Source organism: Cicer arietinum, chromosome 3, assembly GCF_000331145.2.
Source record: "Cicer arietinum cultivar CDC Frontier isolate Library 1 chromosome 3, Cicar.CDCFrontier_v2.0, whole genome shotgun sequence".
In the NCBI taxonomy this organism is placed as follows: Eukaryota; Viridiplantae; Streptophyta; class Magnoliopsida; order Fabales; family Fabaceae; genus Cicer; species Cicer arietinum.
In genome coordinates this window covers 76,008,969-76,029,106 of record NC_021162.2, presented here as the reverse complement: position 1 = coordinate 76,029,106, position 20,138 = coordinate 76,008,969, and the positions used below count along the sequence as shown (strand labels likewise).

At 28.8% G+C, this 20,138-nt stretch overlaps 3 protein-coding genes across 3 annotated transcripts; 1 reads left to right on the top strand and 2 right to left on the bottom strand.

Annotated features, from left to right (window-relative positions):
* Nucleotides 1–2,861: 2,861 nt before the first annotated feature.
* Nucleotides 2,862–6,871, top strand: LOC101497932 (BTB/POZ domain-containing protein POB1-like). The gene is made up of 6 exons (XM_004494721.4): nucleotides 2,862–3,230; nucleotides 4,455–4,574; nucleotides 4,934–5,055; nucleotides 5,123–5,186; nucleotides 5,286–5,565; nucleotides 5,818–6,871. The coding sequence occupies exons 1-6, from the start codon at nucleotides 2,990–2,992 to the stop codon at nucleotides 6,644–6,646; spliced, it is 1,656 nt and encodes a 551-aa protein (XP_004494778.1). The 5' UTR covers nucleotides 2,862–2,989; the 3' UTR covers nucleotides 6,647–6,871.
* A 3,976-nt stretch (nucleotides 6,872–10,847) lies between these two features.
* LOC101497601 (uncharacterized) lies at nucleotides 10,848–13,688 on the bottom strand. The gene is made up of 3 exons (XM_012714077.3): nucleotides 13,325–13,688; nucleotides 12,654–12,758; nucleotides 10,848–12,355 (listed from the first exon to the last, which is right to left on the bottom strand). Exons 1-3 carry the CDS (start codon nucleotides 13,550–13,552, stop codon nucleotides 11,081–11,083), a joined length of 1,608 nt encoding a protein of 535 aa, XP_012569531.1. The 5' UTR covers nucleotides 13,553–13,688; the 3' UTR covers nucleotides 10,848–11,080.
* Nucleotides 13,689–15,999: 2,311 nt separating this feature from the next.
* On the bottom strand, nucleotides 16,000–18,432 carry LOC101497277 (F-box/kelch-repeat protein At3g61590). Its single transcript, XM_004494720.4, has 2 exons — nucleotides 18,299–18,432; nucleotides 16,000–17,356 (listed from the first exon to the last, which is right to left on the bottom strand). Exons 1-2 carry the CDS (start codon nucleotides 18,316–18,318, stop codon nucleotides 16,192–16,194), a joined length of 1,185 nt encoding a protein of 394 aa, XP_004494777.1. The 5' UTR covers nucleotides 18,319–18,432; the 3' UTR covers nucleotides 16,000–16,191.
* Between the last annotated feature and the right edge of the window lie 1,706 nt (nucleotides 18,433–20,138).

Below are 20,138 nucleotides of genomic sequence, written 5' to 3'. Positions count from 1 at the left end.
GTTGTAAATTGGACTAACACAAGAGTTTTTACTGGTCAGCTCCAAACTAGATATATCACATTCTCTCTTACACACAAGATGGAAACATCGAAAATGCACATCCATCGAATATTTCTCATAAATCATGCTTGATTTTTCTCAAAAGCTTATGCAAACCATCCTAATTGGTAAAAATGAACTAAGAAATTTAGAAACGTGATAATTTTTCTCAAGTAAAAAATATGATAGATTTCTAAAAGAAAATGTCAACAATAAGCGTAGAATTTCTATTATTATGCGAGTAATCGACTACCGTATATGTCGAAAGTTTAATTTTTAAAAGAGTGTTTGATTTAATATTTGTGACTTGTTTTTGGTAATTTTATACACTTTTGAATCTGAAAACTTATAAACTATAAATATAAAGAAGAAGAAAAAAACAACAGAAATTACAAATAGTAGCTTATGTAGAATGCACATTTAAATTAAATATCACATTGATTTCAAACGAAAGTCATGTAATTTAGTTAAGCCACTCGAAAAAATTTGAGAAGAAAAGGTTTAAAAAGAAAACTCAAAAATCAAATTTTGGTTGCTAATATAAATACTACCTAATATTCACACAAAAATAAAAAATTGATCATTATATGTATATCCTCAATACATACTAAGGGCTTTTAAAACCCAATAATTTCAAAAATACTTAATTTACATACACATCTAATTACATATCAATACATTTTATATATCACAATGTAAATATTTGTAGATATATTTTAGAAAGTAAAATAATAAATAACATTATAATTTGATTTGATTGAATACTTGTACTCAAATAATTTACACGGTTAAAACGTATCAATTAATCTCTTATAAAAAATGGTAAAAATAAAAGATTTAGTAAGACACACATTTTTTTTCTTAGAGTAGATGAAATTAATAGAATTGTACCAAAAAATATAATTAATGGTATAGTTAGTCACAAATATCTTTAAATTTTAATCTGTTAATATTTGTATTCATCATATTAAACTTTTTTTATTTTTACAAATGATCGAACCACAAACCTTAAATTAACAAACATGCGCCGCGCTAACAAATTACATTTTTTATTATTGAGAAATATCTACGAACTTCTTGATTAGCAACTAATTAATTTTTTAGATTGACATTATTAGCAACTAATTAGAAGATAGATCAACCATACCCTACTAATTATTTTAAAGAAAGACAACGCAATTGCCTTCATTTTTCGAGCACCCACATATTTTACAACTACTAAAACAAATCTAGATTTTTATTGAAAAGAAACATTCTGTCATTCTCAACATTAATAATTAAAGGAACATGAAAAACATAATGATAGTGAAATTACTGTTTAATAAAACAAAATCTACCACGAATAGTTAACTACAAACCACCAAATAAGTAACTATAAATTTTAAATGTATATTAGATTGAAGAAATTAATATTCACATTTGTACGTGAAACATACTCTTAAAAAAGACAAAATATATAAATAAATACAAAATTATTGAAGTTTGAACATAACCTAAATGTATATACGTATTAAAAAAAAATAATAGATACTCCCCACTACTTTGTCTTTTGTAATTTTAAGTGTTTCAAGACGTCAATTTATATTAAAGTTTTTCATACAAATTAAAGAGTCGTTTTATATATATGCATGAAAATATTCTTAACGTTATTATATATTGGTTGGTTTGCATATTCACGTCTTTCAATGCAAATAAATATATATTATAAGGATATTGTTGAAAAACAAATGTCAATTTTATTTCTAAATTTTTAAATTCTCATTATTTAGAAATAAAATTAAATATTAAAATTATACAAAAATTGGAACGAAAGGAAAAAGTTATTATATTTTTTTTTAAAAAAAAATTTCAATCAACTGCAATGTTTTGATCACCAATTTTTTTTCTTTTACTTTAATCATATATGCCTTACAATTTGGAATGAAAGGAATATTTGTTATTACAATAAAAATTATTTAATTCATATGCAGGTACGCTGTAAAAAAAATCTTTAAATCACTAAAAAGAATATATAACTTTAGTTATATTTATTCTAAAATACAAAAATTTGTTCGTGATTAATTAATCATATAATTTTTTTTACGCCAATAATAAGCTAATCTTTTGACTTAAAATAATCTGCCTTCAATAAAATCACAAAATGAGTTTAATATTAATATAATGTCAAAGTAAAATATTTTACAAAGTTGATAAATGATTTTCACTGATATACATGACTTCGATCAAATAAATAAATAAAGCGTTAAATATTTTTCAATAATCTAATAATAATAATTGTATTAAAAGTATAAATATTTTGACATTGAAGGGTATATTAAATTAAGATTTTTAAAGACTTTTTAGTAATTTTAAGTATTTAATTAAAATTTTAATGTAATTAAAATAAATTTTGAAATATTAATTAAGATTGTTTGAATTTTTTAAATAATGTGTAGAAGTCTAGTAGTATTCAATCAAGATTTTCTAAGACTTATAGATTTCATATAATTTTTAGTAAAATTTTGATAAAAAAAATTATTTTTGTACACTTTGAGAATTGAATAAATTCTCATATTGTTTAAAATTTATTAGATCGTTTGAAATATTGTAAATTCATAAAAGCTTTTAAAATCCTACGTATCTTAATGGTTTTTTAAAATCTTACAAGTCTTATGAAATTTACAAAAAAAAATATTTATGCAAAAAATAGTGTTTTAGAATCGAAATCCAATACATCCTCTAAAGTCTAAATAATCTAATAACAAATAAAACATAATATAATATTTTTTATTGCTGAAATTTGTTGAATAATTAAGTAGTTAGTATAAATTGAAAAGCTTGTTAGGTTCTTTTCCGCTTCATTTCACACAGTGTTTCGGTGTTTTTCATCAAACACATTCTCTTGTTCTTCTTTTCTCTCTTGCATTTGCATTTTCGCAGAGGTTTCATTTTGTTTGTTTGCGTCTATTCGATGTCAAAGACGAAAAACTTGAACAACACCGATCTGTTTGAGACTTTAGTTGTGATGGAGCCTGAAACCTCTGGAGATGGCGTTTATGATGATGATTTTGGTTTTGCTTTTAACGATTCTAACTTTTCAGATAGAATCCTTCGGATTGAGGTCATGGAGGATCCAATTGAAACACATACAGATACAATTTCAGATTGGTCTCATCGCAAGAGAAGAAGGGAGGACATTCAAAAAGAAAATGGTTTACAATCTTTTACCACTTTTAACCTTGTTTCGTTTTTTTTTGTTTTTTATTTATGGCGTTTTCGTGTTGTTTACTTGTTTATATTTATTTCATCTTCTAGGGTTAGCATATTATGTTATCAATGAAAAGTTATTGTGATTCAACTGGTCATACTTTGTTTATTTCATAGTATTTCTAGAAAATGGAGGGGGGAAAGTCAAATGTTTTCAAATGTTAAACTCGGATCAAATGGACCATATCAGGGTTCTTCACAAACTGAAAAGGAAATTTTTCTATGTTACATGCAATACAATCAAACTTAGATATGTCTTTCAAAGGTGTTAGATTGTTCTTGATCACTCAGGTGCCTATTTTTCAACGGATGCCGTACCGAACTTAAGGGTATATAGATTAGTAGTCAAAATGGTATGTTGATCAGCTGTCAAATATTGATTTGTTGTTTGTAATACATTACCAAATTGATTTTCAACGGATACCATACCGGACTTAACTGTATGCTGATTAGTTGTCAAATTTTTATTTGTTGTTTGTGATGCATTCCCGAACCGGAGATTAGTTGTCAAATATTAATTGGTTGTTCACAGCAGATTCTGTACATTTATTGTATAAATCTGCCACCTATAAATGGTTGACGTCATCTAGTTACCGCAATTTAAGAGGACTAGGGCATCCTTGCAAAATCAACCTCTTTCTCTTTAAAGTTAAAACACTTTTTTTACTTTGGTTGCCAAGGAACTCAGCGGCGCTCTCAAATCTGATAGTAAATTGAGCAATAGTCATGTGTTATTTGATCCCGACATGGCTCAACAATCGCAGTTTTTGCTGTATGATTAGAAGGTCGCGAGTTCAAGTTGTGGAATCAGCCCATTGTAAATGTTACAAATGCAGGGCTGTCTACAATGTACTCGCAGTGGGTCCAATCCTTTCCTGAATCCTGCTATGGCGGGAGTTTTGTAGTACTGGGTTATCCCTTTTGTTATGTGTGATCTATTTATTGATTTTAAGAAATACATCCGTCGAGTCAAGAGCAGGAGACTTTTTCCAATATGTTTCAATTTTGGATAATTGTGATGTGATTCTAGTTTAATACGATTCTGTTTGCATCATTTTGATAGTAATCAAAGCAACAAAAACATGCTTCTATGCTATTAGATTGTATTGTGGTGTGCACATTTTTATATGCCATATATAACATATGCTATATCTTGCTTGTTGCGACAGATCTTGCTGTATTGCCCGACGAACGGATCATAAATGGCCACCAACCAGATGTGGATGACTGTGGACCCTCTGAGAACCGGGATGATGAAGCTGATGCAATGCTCGAAGAATCCCCTTCAGGTACTTGAATCACTTAAAAATCTCTAACTTAGTCTCTTAATTAAATGTTTTTTTTAAAGAACCACTAAAATTGCACAATCTGTGAAAAAAATTGTCAATGGCCTGTACAGTGATTCTATTGCTGTTGCGACAATCTGGACTGCAAAGTCAAGTTGTGTATGACCCAATAGGTCCTAAGATGGACTTTTTTTAATTTTTTTTAAATTATATAATGAAGCACATCGCAAAACAGATCTTTCTTTTTCAGCTTTTCTGTAAAACAATATCCTTTTGCTTGCAAGAAAAGAAGAAAACATATCATTTCCATAAGTGTGAAGTTGTTAGTTCCGCCGAATGATTTGTTATTATTATTAATATAGGGGATGAGGCTGCAGATAGAAGTAATGCGACTTTCAACATGGACTGTTCTGCAGTTGTGAAAGTAAGAACACTGCATATCAGCTCTCCCATCCTAGCTGCCAAAAGTCCGTTTTTCTACAAGGTAGTTTCTCTTCCTTATGGTAAAATTTTGAATACTTTAAGTTAGCTTAGTTGTGTATATTTTGCAGCTATTCTCCAATGGCATGAAGGAATCAGATCAGAGGCATGTCACTCTGCGAATCACGACTTCTGGTATGAACATATATAAAAGCTTTCTAGACTATTTGCTTCATCAGATTTATTTACTTCAATAGTTTCCTAACAATTGCTGATTTCCTTTGCACGTTACAGAGGAAGCATCACTCGTGGAGCTTCTGAACTTCATGTATAGCAATACGGTGAATGCAACTTCACCGGATGCTATACTGGACGTGTTGATGGCCGCAGACAAGTTCGAGGTCTCGTCGTGCATGAGATACTGCAGCAGGGTGTTGCGGAATATACCCATGACACCTGACTCCGCATTGCTCTACCTGGACCTTCCTTCCAGTGTCATAATGGCTGATGCTGTCCAGCCACTGATTGATGCAGCGAAGCAGTATCTTGCTGGTCGGTACAAGGACATCACCAAGTAGGTTTCTTTTTTTTTTTATTCCCCTTTGTTTAAATTAGTTTATATGATATGTTACAAACTTCTTTTAAACAGTTTTTTATTTTTATTTTGATCATATGCCTTGAGAAAAACTAATTATTACAAATATACAAAAAAATTATGCTGTATATTTTAGACTTTCAATCTGTTTCTCCTCTCAGCCTTTCTTTTTCTTCAAATCTCAAATGTAGTTTTGCCTTTTAAATTCTAATACGTGTCACTAATGGCCAGGTACCAGGACGAGGCCTTGGGCTTGCCGCTGGCTGGATTAGAGGCGATCTTGTCCAGCGATGATTTACAGGTTGCATCTGAGGATGCAGTGTACGACTTTGTGCTGAAGTGGGCTCGAGCCCAGTACCCAAAACTCAACGAGAGGAGAGAAATCCTGGGTACGAAGCTCACTAGCTTCATCCGCTTTCCATACATGACCTGCAGAAAGCTGAAGAAGGTCCTGGCATGCAACGACTTGGATCCAGAAGTTGCATCCAAGCTAGTATCCGAAGCCTTGTTCTTCAAGGCTGAGGCACCACACCGGCAACGCATACTAGCTGCAGAATCTGCTTCGTCCCGCCATCTGTTCGTCGAGCGGGCTTACAAGTACCGCCCTGTTAAGGTTGTGGAATTCGAACTTCCACGCCAGCAGTGCATTGTATACTTAGACTTGAAGCGGGAGGAGTGCGGAAGTCTGTATCCATCCGGTCGGGTATACTCCCAGGCCTTCCACTTAGGTGGACAAGGTTTCTTCTTGTCGGCGCATTGCAACATGGACCAGCAGAGCTCCTTCCATTGCTTCGGCCTGTTCCTAGGGATGCAGGAGAAAGGCTCTGCCAGCTTTGCCGTCGACTACGAATTTGCTGTGAGGTCGAAGCCGACCGAAGACTTTGTCAGCAAATACAAGGGAAACTACACGTTCACCGGTGGAAAAGCTGTTGGGTACAGAAACTTGTTCGCAACTCCGTGGATGTCGTTCATGGCCGACGACAGCTTGTACTTCATCAACGGCGTACTCCACCTTAGAGCTGAGCTTACGATTAGAAACCAACCTGATGTACAAGTGTAAACTTTGTATTCTAGTCGGTATCTTGTATTTTTTGTAGCTTGGTTTCTCATTTCACGTGAAGCCTATGTTGTTGTAAATTGTAATATACTATATTAGGAAAAAACGTGAAAGAGTTGTAAGTAGCTGGAGGCAGATCAAGTATATTGTATTAAGCAACTTCTGGTCGATGATTAAAGATGTTCTTGTACTTGGAGATTTTGCAATGCAAGGTTCTGTTAGTATGGATATTGGGTTGAATGACTTTAATTTTGTAAAGTTGACTTTTCGGTTAAAATTGAGTTTGAAGAAAATATATTGTTTGAAGTTTTTTTGTTCTTAAAAGGATGTAGAATTTAATCTACTCTTTTTAATATAACTAGATTTAGATCCATGCAACTTGGAACTGATGTTTTGTTTGTTTTATTGGAGTAAGTTTTAGTGTTGATAATGTGAAAATACAAATATTTATTTTAATATAGAATCAAGAGATCAAATTAATAAATTGTAAAATAGATTAAAAATTAAAAATTTAATAGTATAGTTTAAAATTAAAAGAACAATATATAATTATATATTCAATAGTATAAACATATTTGTTTTAATATATTTGTGGATACAAAGGTATTCATGGATGTTAAATAAGATATATGTGTCTAAATAACATATTTGTTTATTTATTTTAGTTAGTATCTGATTTGAAATATTTATCAAATACTAATTAATCAAGGTGCTAAAACATACTTTAGACAAAAAACAACTGAAAATATTTGTTATTCTCATTTAGTATAAACCATATCAACAATATATACAAATATACAGTATCTTTGTAAAGTTAAATACTAAAACATTACAAATGCATTAGAAAAAAAGTAGATTTCTAATTCTTCACTCAATTTTGTTTTGAACAAGCCAAAAAGAAAATATGTTAACAAGATATTTTGTATAACAAATATGTAGATATGTGTCTAGATTCAAATGAATAAAAATGGAAAAAATAACAAATATCCTTAAGAAATAGTTAAAAAAAGTTATTATAAATAGCATAAAATAAGGTAAATAGGAATTTTTTGTTGTTGATATTTTTAATAAAACAATCAAATATTCAATATCTAATCAATATAAGAGATTGACTTGTGTGGTGCCAACATAATTAGATGTCAAGTTAATCATATGATATTTTTACATATTTTAAAAATTTATTAGTTAAATTAATATTTAACTTAAAATATTCATTAAATTCTTAATATTTGATACAACAATTAATAATTCTTTTACTGCCACCTAACATTTGCATCATCAACCAAAATATTATGTGAAGTATGATAATATCTTTGTAAAATTTAAGGTGATGTCAATACCATATTTGGAAAATCGATGGTAAATTATTTATAATCATTTAAAATAAACTACATGTGCTCTACTAACTATGTCAAATCTCTAAAATAAAATGTCAGTGAAATTTACATGAATGATTTTAATCAGTTGTGGGTAACTTAATACAATATACTCGATCAAGTATATTGTATTAAGCAACTTCTGTCAATGATTAAAGATGTTTCTTTACTTTGAGATTTTGTAATGCAAATTTGAGTTAGTATGTATTTTGGGTTGAATGAGTTTAATTTTGTAAAGTTGACTTTTTGGTTAAAATTGAGTTTGAAGAAAATAAATTGATTGAATATTTTTGTTCTTAAAGAAGTTTGATTACTTTTGATAACTTGTGGTTCCTGTCAAAAAGAATAAACTTTGTGGCTAAAAGGATATTTAAAAGTAAAATTAATTCTAACACAGAATAACATAAATATGATTTCTTTAGTAGCCAAAAATGGACAGGAAGCCAAGTGAACCAACATAATTTAAAATTTCTTCAAAAAAAGAAAAAATAAGAAGTATATAAACAAAATAAGATATCGTTATATATTATTAAATATTTACAATAAAAATTATACATATTTATATATTTTATTGTAAGAAAAATTAGAAATAAAACGAGAATTTATCAATTAAGGTTATATAAAGGTATCTATGATATTGTCGGAAAATTAATCATATAAAATCTGAGTATACTACAAGTGAAAAAATTACTTAAAAAAATAGATACATATGTATCATTTCATTTTAATAAAATTGACAAAAATAATTCATATAACTGTATTAGTGATTATTAACTAAAAAGTATATCTATATTATATATAAGATACATTAAAAAAATATTTTTAAATGGTAATGGAAAAACTTTAATTTAATGACCAATAAGTATTTAAGATATTAATAAAAATATTTAATTGTAGTTTATTCATTTCTTTTTATCAATACATGAAATCGGTTCTATTATTTTAAAAATCGACCGTTTTGGTCACTCTATTAAATTTTTTAATTTAAAAATGACGATTTGACATCATTTAAATAATGTGACATATGATATAATAATATAAAATGATTAACACTTATGAAAACGCAATAAAACTCTATAAAAACTTAAGTTTTAAATTCAAAAAATTTAATTTTTGTAATTTAATTAATTACATATGAATAATTAATGTATCAAGATAATTCTATATCATAAAATTGTATAAAATGTCATTTAAAATACGTCAAATCATCACTTTTAAGTTCAAAAATTTGAAGAAGATATCAAAACTGTCGATTTTTAAAATAAAAAGATAAATTCAATGAATCGGTAAAAATAGAGAGATAAAAAAAAATATTATTAAACCTAATAAAAGTTAATATTTATAAGCTCTGAATATACTTATGTTTAAATATTACTTTTTTATACAAGGTTTAAAATCTTATACTTAAAAAAAAAAGTAAGATATTAACCATGAATATGCATTTCAGTAAAAAATGACTTAAAACTAATTGTCATGTAATGTTAACTACTGGAAATATCTTTCACAAGATTTCTAAATGGTCAAAGAAAATTTAAATTTATATATATATATATTACTGGTAAAGTGAAATTAATTTTGATGTCGGTGTACAACTTTATACATTGACAATCAATTACAAATTACAATTTGTATGACTTCTAACATTGATTTGAGTAGAATAAGACTTACAAAATCGGTAGATATTATATTTTACGCATGATTATTATTTCACACAAATTAAAAAAAAAACTTCAAATAAAAGAAATATAAAAATATTTTTATCAAATTAATCTTTATAATAATTGGTGTGTTGATCTTTATCATAAATATAATGTGATGAATAGTAAATTGATAGTAATACACATACTATTAATTAGACCATATAATACAATGAATTTTTTTAAACAAACAATTGGGATAAAATAAATAATGCTACACTGAAAGGATACATTGACACTTATATTTTTAAGCTCTTTTTATTTGTAAATATGACACTTATTATGTAACTAGTGAAGTGTAACAAATAGTTATTGTACTTTACAAAATATTAATTAATTGTCAAATACTCTAAGCCAATAATAGTCTAGTGGGAATATTTGTTGACAGAATTACTATTTTTTGCTAATTTATCATCACTTCTCTTTACTTATTTTTTCAGTTTTAAAATATTTTTTAATTGAATAACTGGGTTAAATAAATCCTACTCAGAAAAAAAATCCTATTCAAAAAACAAAAACTGGGATAAATAAATAATATATTGTTAGTTATATTTTCCTACTCAAACCAATACCCTTTAATTTAACCTTTTTTTCTCATCATTACTAAAGCATATAAAAAAAATACTAGTTTTCTGTTAAATTTACAGAACTTAAACTTTCATAAAATTCATATAAAATTTCTCAATTCAATTTTTTTGAATGTAAAATACTTTAAAAATATTTTATTTTCAGTAGTTATTGAACAAAAGGGTTAACAATTTTATTATAAAATATATTAAAAATAAAAAGTATTACTCAGTATAAATCATTTAATGAACTCCATCTATGTATATTTTATATTAAAAAAATGTGTTGCATAGTTATTGAACTAACATTTTTATTCAAGTACACTTCTGCATTCTTCAGTCATCTTGAATTGCAAAAATTGGATTATATATAGATTTGTATTTGGTAAAGAATATGTAACTTGATTGGTCTTATTTTGTGATCATAATGTTTGATAATTAGTAACATCTTAACAGACTCATACATGTATATATATGTATATATGTAGGTGTGTGTGAGTCTAAAATCACTTATTGGTTGTGTTACTTTGTAGAAGGACATTTCAGATCAATTTTCCTTAACAAGTAATCAACATAACTCTGATCTTCATCCATCTAACCATGCAAAATTACAATAAGATTCTCATCTACAAAAATGTTAATTATAGATTGATACTGATATATGTAGTCCCTCATAGTGTAGACACATTTGCAACTATTCATATTCCAATGTTCTCATAAAAAACTTGTTTGGTTCATAAAAAAGATCTAGAATTATGTCCCTCTAACCTTGCTTCAACAAGTTTTGCCATAAATGTACTATCTTTTTACTCCCTTAGACAATTTGTAGTGAGACTGAGATTTGTTAAAATCTGGTATAATCAATGTAGTTTTCCACTGTTTTACAGGACTAGCATTAACTGTAACTGTAGAACAGACACAAGAATTTTCCCTGCAAAAACTCTCAGGATAAACCTTATCACCTTCTGATGACATAGAACTGTTTCCAACTATGTTGTCAACCTTGTGATTGTGAACTGAATTAATTCTCTTGGTCCTGGTTCTATCACTTTCTTGTGGACCTTGTATTGTCTCAAAGACATTTGATACCATAGGAGCATTTAATAGAGTTGTGTTGGACCCTCCAATTTCACATGACATGTTCTTTACCACGTTTTTGTGCATATGGCGGTACTCTTTCGGAGTTTCCTTAGAAAGAACTTGTTTACTCACTGAATTCTTGTTTCTTTTCTTTTCTTTGTAAATCTCTCTGGCATTACTGTTGTGCAGTCTGTAGTTGAGTTTGTTTGGTCCTTTTTCATTAGTCCTTTTCTGTTCGAAAATGTCGGAACCGATGGAATCTTGTTCAGCCGCATTGTGAGGTGAATTTATTGTCTCCTTTAGTTGAAAGGAATCCAATGAATTTAGGCAAGGGTAAATTTCCTTGAGCTCCTTAGTGGATGAGGTACTATATTTTTTCGAGTCAATAGATCGTTTTGTACGAAGAAATGTTTCAATATCAACGCGCAACTTGTCGACAATTGAATGTGTCTCTTCATGTTCATAACCTCTTACTCCTTTGGCAAAATCATCAAAGAAATTCTCCAAGAGGATCCTTTCTTTTCGCTCTCTTTCAAGATCATTCAAAGTACCACGGAACAAAGTCTTCACTTCAGAAAGTTCCCTAGTTAGCTTCTGATGCAGGCTTTCTGAATGCTTTCTTAACCTTCTTTCATCTTCAATCTCTTCCTTGACTGATTGAACTACACCTTTGATCATATCATCATGTTCTTTGTTCTTCCGAACAAGTTTATCTTCTGTTATATGCTTCATTATGTTATCCATTTCTAGCTTATTCTTTTTCTTTTCTTGCAGTAACTCTTTTATCTGTGCATGAGAAAGATCTAGCTCCATTTTCATTGCTTTTGCTATTGCTATATTTGACGCATGCTGTTCTTCGAGACACCAGATACGATTGAGAACCTTGACTAACTCTCTGGATGATTTTGGGATGCAGCTTGACTCTCCAATTCCAATCTTACCCTTGTTGGAGTCTAAAGAACTTATATGGTTTACATTATTATCTGGTCTAACCTGTTTTAACCAAATAACACATTCATCTTATAATATCGGATAAAAGGGTAAAAAGTATCATTCTAAAAACTATCTAGTTTACACATTGTTTTGAAGATTTTGTTAAAAATGTCCTAGAAGGATCATCGACGATAAATCCATCATGATTTAACAACTAAGGTGCATATTTTCCTCAAATCAAATTTAATGTCTCAATAGATAGCTTAGAAACCATAAAAAGAAGGTAGTAATCAATATATCTTTGAAAACTAAAGAGAGGTTCAAAATTCAAACGGAATCTATCAATATATTTACTTACTTCCATTAAGCTACGGCGACTAGCAGGGGAAACAGACGGTAGAGCAGAACCATTTCTGTCAAGTGATGCTTGTACACGTCTTCTCAATCCCCAAGCAGATGCTGGCTGTATCAAGGAACAAAATATGGATCAGCAATTGAAATATATAAAAATGTCATCAAACATTAGTATCCAAAATGTTTCAAACAATATCATGACTTTAGGAATTAGTGTTTGAAAATCTTATTTGTTATCAATAATTCAGAGTTTTCTGAATGCAGTTCCACAGAAACACTGAACTACTTCCTTATTTTTCTTTTTTGAATGTGGTTATGTTAATTTCCATGGTTGGAACTCTAGATCTCCTACTTAAAACTTATTCGGTCTCTCTTAACTCACCAACTGAGAGTGACTTTCTTTATGAACACAATTATAAGGACATTGGATACTCTATCATCTTTCTTCATAAGGTGATACTTAGGTCCTTATCATATTGTAACCTACCCAAACTTATTTCATTTGTGAACATCAACAATTATTTAGAAAAAATAACATTTGTAAAAAAATGTATACTCTGACTGGATACCCTAAATGAGAAGTAAGATGTGAATGACACAACAAAGAGAAGATAAACTGCATGATGCTAATTGCTAACAACAGGAAGAAAGAAAATATGAGGAGAAGAAAAGCACCTGGTGAGAGGGGCAATGACTATGAATTTCCCATAGTTTGGCACAGAGGTTTCTTGCAGAGAGTGTTGAAGTGGAAAAGTTGAGGAATTCATGTTGAAAAGTGTTTTTGATTTTAGCATTCTGTTGAGAAGATGGAAATTCAAGTCTCCAAGTAGGTGGTGGGGTTGAAGATCTTCCTCTTATCTTCCCCACAACAACCCCAAGTTTCAACTTTTCTCTTCTTTCCATTTTCCTATTCTCAAACTTCAATATAATATATTAAATCTTCTTCCTTTTTTAACACTAAGATTGTTGTTGAACATTAAAGTGTATTTTGTCTTTCAGAAAGCTCAATGTTAAGTAAACTTGAGTGAGTTGTGTAAGTTATAAACTCAGCTTTCTTCTCAAACAGCCACGTCAATGTACTCTTTGTGGGGTCCACTTCCACCACCCCTATTCCAAACACCTTAAATTTGTTCTCCTTTTTGTCTTGCCTCCTCTAAAAAAAATCTCATTTTCCTTATTAGTTATTTTTTATAATTAAATTATTTTATAATTAAATTATTTTTTTTCTATCATGGTCATGATCATAGTTATAAGACAATATCAAAGTTAATACAAAGTGTAACTAAAATTTAACCACAAGTTTCATGCGTAAAAAAATCCACAATTTTCATTAAAAAGATATAAACCAAATAATTCAACAAAAGTACAACTGTCATAGTTCCACCGAAACATTAATCAAATAATTATAGTAAAGTACATTGAAAATAACAACCCGAGAAATATAGTTCAAACAAAATTAAGATGTTCAAAATAGATTATTTTAATTATAAGAAATTCAAATAATAGGGTGATTTGTTGTGATATGATGCAATAAACACATCACCAGGAACATATAAAAAGCCTTCCATCCCATTTGCATCATGTAATCCATTATTAATAGCATCCACCATAAAAAGCCTTAGTTATTTCACAAAAACACTTCTTATTTTTTCAGCTCTCAAAAAATATTAGGGACTACGAAATGCTAATTTAATAGAAGAATAAAATCACTGAAAAGATATATATGCTTGTGCATGGGTTAGCATTTTGAAGTTGAAATAATATTTTTATATTGGTAATTATAATGTCTTTGAACTCATTGTTTTATAGTAATAATTATGAGTAAAAAAATATAGTGATAATTGTAACTTTGGTTAGATATTTAATAGATAATCAATTAATATAATATTTTATCACATTGAAAACACAAAATTCGTAATAATTTTTTTAAATAGCAATTAATAATGTTCAAAAAAAAAAAATTATCTGATTGAAGTCTTAATGTGCATGAAAGGCTAACCGATTAAATTGATTGATACAATACTGATTTTTGACCACCATGAATGGTCACGTAGATTCTAATGGTTCAAATTATTTGGTGTGTTTTTTCGAGACAAATAGGAGTGCCTTTAAAAAAACCAAGTATATAAAAGAAAATTCCATATAGATCCAACATCAAAACGCAACTATTGGATGAAAGTGTTCGGGCTTCATAAATCATCATATTGGCTTTGAAAGCCAAACCATAGGCCATTGGTATTTTTGGGGTGGAAAGAATAGAATAAGAGGGTAAAATAAAAAAGCCTAAAGTTCAGAGGTCAAGATTTGAATTTGTCGACATTTTGATTTGTTTCGTGCTAGGGTAACCTAAGCTCTGCCTATAGATGCTATAACTATGAGATCAAGGGGCATTGAGTTTGTTGAAAAATATCTTAAGCATGTAATTATGACTAACTATCTTACTAAATAAATATTCAAAGGGCGTTAAAATTAAGCATGCGGATTATTCAATTATGTTATGGGATACCACAAATTGCAGTGACCACAAGTGACCTTCATCTTGGATATTTTAACATAATAATAAATAATATAATACAATTTATAACATATTTATATACAATGAGACGTACAAAGAATTATGTACCTAAGATAGAATCCAAGTGTTATTTGAAAGAATTAAGAATTATGATTAATAGAAAATGATAATGAAATATTATATTTATTGTCTAAGTTTTCAGTACAAATTAACTGTCTAATGAGTATACTAAAATGATATAACATATTAGTTTTTCTAAGCCTACAAATAAATTTATTGTCCATCATATCTCTCATTACATTAATATATCATGGTTTCGAATTTCAAAATTTTTACTTTTATATTCTTAACAAATATTTGTTAACATACCTTTGTTTTTGAAAGAAAAACAATGTTGCCTAAAAATTATTTATTAGTATCACTTTCATGGTAAAAATTAGAAGAAGACCAAAAGCATGACCAATAATCATTATAATTGAGTGATTATTGGAAAAACATAGAACTAAGACTTCCTTTCACATACTTCAATATGTCTTTTGTTTTTTTTCTTTTCTGTATGGGTATTTTTAATTTTTATTTCTAGACTTATAGAAAAAATCATAATATCAATAAAAAAAATGTTATTTTCATTATTTTTATACATCTTTTTATTCATATTTATCATGAAGCGAATAGAGTTGTTAAATATTATTCCTAACATATTAATAAGTCAAAAATACATGTGTAAGAATTATTGAAAATTAAGGTTACAATATAAAAGTTCCATACAACATAATCATCAAAGAGCCTTAAGATAAACAAAGGTAACGATTCATATTAGCACAAAAGGGCAAGAACAGAGAGAATATGATAAGGTAAAAATAAAATTGCAGTTTGGCATATTCAAATGCTACTAATAATGTTCTAGTTGTATCTATGGATATGCAAATTTATCATCAAGTTCATTTTGTATGATATTAAAACTTAACTAAAATAAACAGAAACCTTAAACAAAAGTCTCAACAACATGATTTGATTTTATGAAGAACTATGGATCAACTTCAAGTCTTGGTTCAAAGCAAAAACCAGTAAACGTTTGCAGATGCAACCTTTTTGTGACAGGGTACTTCTGTGACCATTTCCATTGTCTAAGGTTCATGTCATACATAAGAAGCTTTGGATCTCCATAACTTTGAATATAAATCAAATCATCTGCACCACTGCAAGCAAAAACATCATCAAATTCTCTAAAACTTTCCAAGTATTTTCGAGGCATTCGCGCAATCTCTTCCCACTCATCACCATTTAGAACCAAAATAACAATTTCTTTTACAATCTCAGGATAGCCTTGTTTACTAATTCCTCCCACCATAACAAGTTTCTCCTTCAAATTCATCAACCGACCGCAAGTTAAAGAATAAGGTATCGAAATTAATCCAGTTGTTAAACTACATTGCGAAGAATCATTCGACATATCATATGCAACGAGGGAATGTCGATTTTCAACAGCACCAATCCTAGTTGAATAAACTAAAAAGTATAACACACCATCACATATTACACTCACTTCACCAACTCTCCACCCTATCAAAACATCAGTTAAGGCCATCACCCAAGTTACCTTTTCTGAATCATATAAATATACTGATGTATCATACTGTGAATAGTCCTCATCAACATGCTTGGATTTCACAATTGCCACAATATAACTATGAGATTCTTTGTTTACTGAGATTGATAATGCAGTATAATCAAAATGTTCCAAACCTGTAGGCTTCACAAGCTTCTTGTAGCTTTTGGTAATAGGATTGCAGACAAATACATTGCTTCTGTTATTGTCCATGAAACAAATCATGCCATATGATGAAGCAATGGACCAAGTAGAAGTGTTGATTGAAGGAAGTGAAATGTCATACCATTTCTTAAAATCAGGATCAAAAGCATAACCAGTTGAGTCATTAGAGCTTTTGAACATAAAGTACCAAGGCTTCTTTGGTAGAGGTTGATCTGAAAGGTTCCATAAAAACCTCTTTGAGTTTACAATTCTATGCCAACTTGTGCAGACACAACCTGCTCTAAAAATGCATGGAATTGGGAGATATGATAGGATTAGTGCCAATAAATCTTCAGGCAACTTTGCATTCACATCAATTGTAGTTGCTTCTTCATCATGTATTGAAAATGAATCAAACTTCTCAGTCTCTACAATTAGACTACAATAGGAGAAAAGAAAAACACAGTTGATTATTAAAGCATTATAACAATAAATATAAAATAGCTTAGTAATTTTATTGCTTGAAGATACATTGTTCTATGTTCAATTCAATAATGTGAAGCACCACAGGACAAGATATATAATACATTAAAAGAGAACATAAACTAGATAAAAACAAAATAGAAAAACCTTCCATTAAAAATTAAATTACCAATGTAATTATTAATAAAATACAAACAAAAGAATTCATTTTCTTTTAAGAAATAAAAATAAATGTACGTGTATTCGTCTTCAAAACGTAGTTTAAGTGGTTGAGGTGAGACATTTGAAGAAACTTGAGATAAAATATCAAAATTCAAACTTTGACTACTAACATAACATACTAATATTTATAAAAACAAGTGTAGTGAATTCCTAATCTAACAAGAAGTGTCAATTTAAGGAATGCAAAGTCATAAACATTCTTACTTTTCTATAATGTTTCATAAAATCATATGATATGGAAAAGAAGTACACCACCTATTTTATTACTAAAAGGAAAAATCCTTAGAATGATTTCATATTTTAAGATAAAAATTGTTAATAAGTTGAACTACACAACACAATAGTCATTAATTCAACCTACGTAAATTCAATGTAATGCAAAAAAACATACAACAAACTTTATGAAATGAAATACTAATAGAAAGCTTAAATAAATTTTAGAAACACCGATATCATAATAACATGGGAAGACGGTGAAGATTGCAAATTATAAATCTCAAATGTATTGTTGCATGCTCATATTTAATAAGTTTTTTTCTCATCCGATTTGATTCGTCAATAATGCTAGAAGAGATCAACGTGAGGATGCATATCTCATTTCGTTTTTAATAGTACTTTTATTTATAATAAAAACAAATTTATTTTCTGTAAGAATTAAAATTTATAGATTTCATACCTTGAGTGATGATAAGACATGTTGAATCTTTATGTATTCCTTTTATTGATGACTTGCGACATTGAGAATGGAGGGAATGCGTAAGATAATGAAGCCAACATGTCATTAATCTATTTATATGGATCAATGTTCTCCACGTTTGAGTTTTCCTGCAATTCCACAAATATTTATAAATATGAGAACAAAAAATGTTGTGCAAGTGTGTGCTTTCATTTTATGGTGTAAAAATACACTTTTGCCTAATTGTAAAAGTATATTGACGTTAGAATATCTGAATTCCTCATTATATAGATTTGTATAATTAATAGTAAAATAAGAAAGGACAAGACTTACCTACAATATTATACGATTAATTTAATGATATTCAATGTTTATTTACAATCAAATCATCTTTATTGTATGTGATCATCCCATAGCTATATTATATATATTTTACAATGGAGAGGTGATATCCATCAAAAATTGATATACGATAATATTTGAGGTGGTAATGTTAAATTAAATCAATAAACGAAGAAGACACTTTTTTGTCGGCGAACATCTTAAAACCCTAAAAAATGCGTAAGAAAACTCTAGACTATAAAAAAAAATGTAATTGTTGGAGGAAAACAAAGCCATAATAATTATCGATAAAGATAGGAGATCATAGCCAACAGTAAACTATAATTTTAATTTTTTTTGGATAACATCGGAGTCGAACCTAAAAAAAAGAAAATAAATACTAATAAATTAAGCAGCGAAAAGATACACTCCTAAAATCATCGGCTAGAACCTGAGCTACAACAAGAGGACGATCCCTTGATTTGAAATACACCCTAGTTGAACAAGAATATCAGCACAACAATTTGCTTCTCGATATATGTGGGTAATTCGAATATCTCATATAAGACTCAACAATTGCTTGATTTTCCTCTTAATACTCAACCCTTGTGCACTCTCTATTTTGTCCGGATAGATGCAACTGCAACTTTAATATAAACATAAATATTAAAAGGAAAAATAATTATTATTTAGATTCTGAATTAATTGAAAGAATTTTTCTTTAAATAATCCCATTAAAACAAATAAATAAAAAACCACAACTACCCCTTACCCTAAATTTTTTACTAAAAAAACAATATATATTCGTTCAAATTAGTAGAATATATTAATATAATATAAATTTAAAGTCTTAAAATAAAAAATAAAAATAAAAGATGAATTTGCAAATAATTTATTATTCATATTAATAGCACAAAACGACAAGATACCATAAAACGACAACTTTTGTCGTAAATAATTCTCAATTCATTGTACTCCACACATTTTATCTGACGTAAGCGCACACGCATCAAACGCTCCATAGATGAATAAACAATGATCCATTGTATTAAACTCATTTTCTTTGATGCAAAGGCACATTCATTAAACACTTCTAACTTGAATAGTTTATGGTACATTCTAATCCCGTAAGCCCATATGCATTAAGCATTTCATTGTACTCCAGACATTTTTTCTAACGTAAGCACACACGTATTAAACACTCTGTACATGAATAAAAAATGATCCATTGTATTAAACTCAATTTCTCTAATGCAAAGGCACATTCATTAAACACTTCTGACTTGAATAGTTTATGGTACATTCTAATCCTCTCATTTTAAGATTGAAGATGTTATGGTAAGTTTTTTCTCTCTTTTTCATTCTTAAACCATCATATGTCACAACTTTGGTCCACTATATACAATAGATAAATCAAAATAACAACACTAATATTTAAGTACACTCTTTTTCATTTGAGATTGATAAGCTGAAACTTGGACACATAAAGAGAATGTTCAGTCATAATTTGTTAACGCAA

What these genes read in the sequence shown, in the direction of transcription:
- LOC101497932 (XM_004494721.4), top strand. Translation starts at nt 2,990, where the DNA reads ATGTCAAAGACGAAAAACTTGAACAACACCGATCTGTTTGAGACTTTA. An exon ending in AAAGTCCGTTTTTCTACAAG is followed by an intron (nt 5,056 to 5,122) that starts GTAGTTTCTCTT and finishes TATATTTTGCAG; the next exon opens with CTATTCTCCAATGGCATGAA. An exon ending in TCTGCGAATCACGACTTCTG is followed by an intron (nt 5,187 to 5,285) that starts GTATGAACATAT and finishes TGCACGTTACAG; the next exon opens with AGGAAGCATCACTCGTGGAG.
- LOC101497601 (XM_012714077.3), bottom strand. Translation starts at nt 13,552, where the DNA reads ATGGAAAGAAGAGAAAAGTTGAAACTTGGGGTTGTTGTGGGGAAGATA. An exon ending in GTCATTGCCCCTCTCACCAG is followed by an intron (nt 12,759 to 13,324) that starts GTGCTTTTCTTC and finishes TCCTTGATACAG; the next exon opens with CCAGCATCTGCTTGGGGATT. An exon ending in GTCGCCGTAGCTTAATGGAA is followed by an intron (nt 12,356 to 12,653) that starts GTAAGTAAATAT and finishes TGGTTAAAACAG; the next exon opens with GTTAGACCAGATAATAATGT.
- LOC101497277 (XM_004494720.4), bottom strand. Translation starts at nt 18,318, where the DNA reads ATGTCTTATCATCACTCAAG. An exon ending in ATGTCTTATCATCACTCAAG is followed by an intron (nt 17,357 to 18,298) that starts GTATGAAATCTA and finishes CTCCTATTGTAG; the next exon opens with TCTAATTGTAGAGACTGAGA.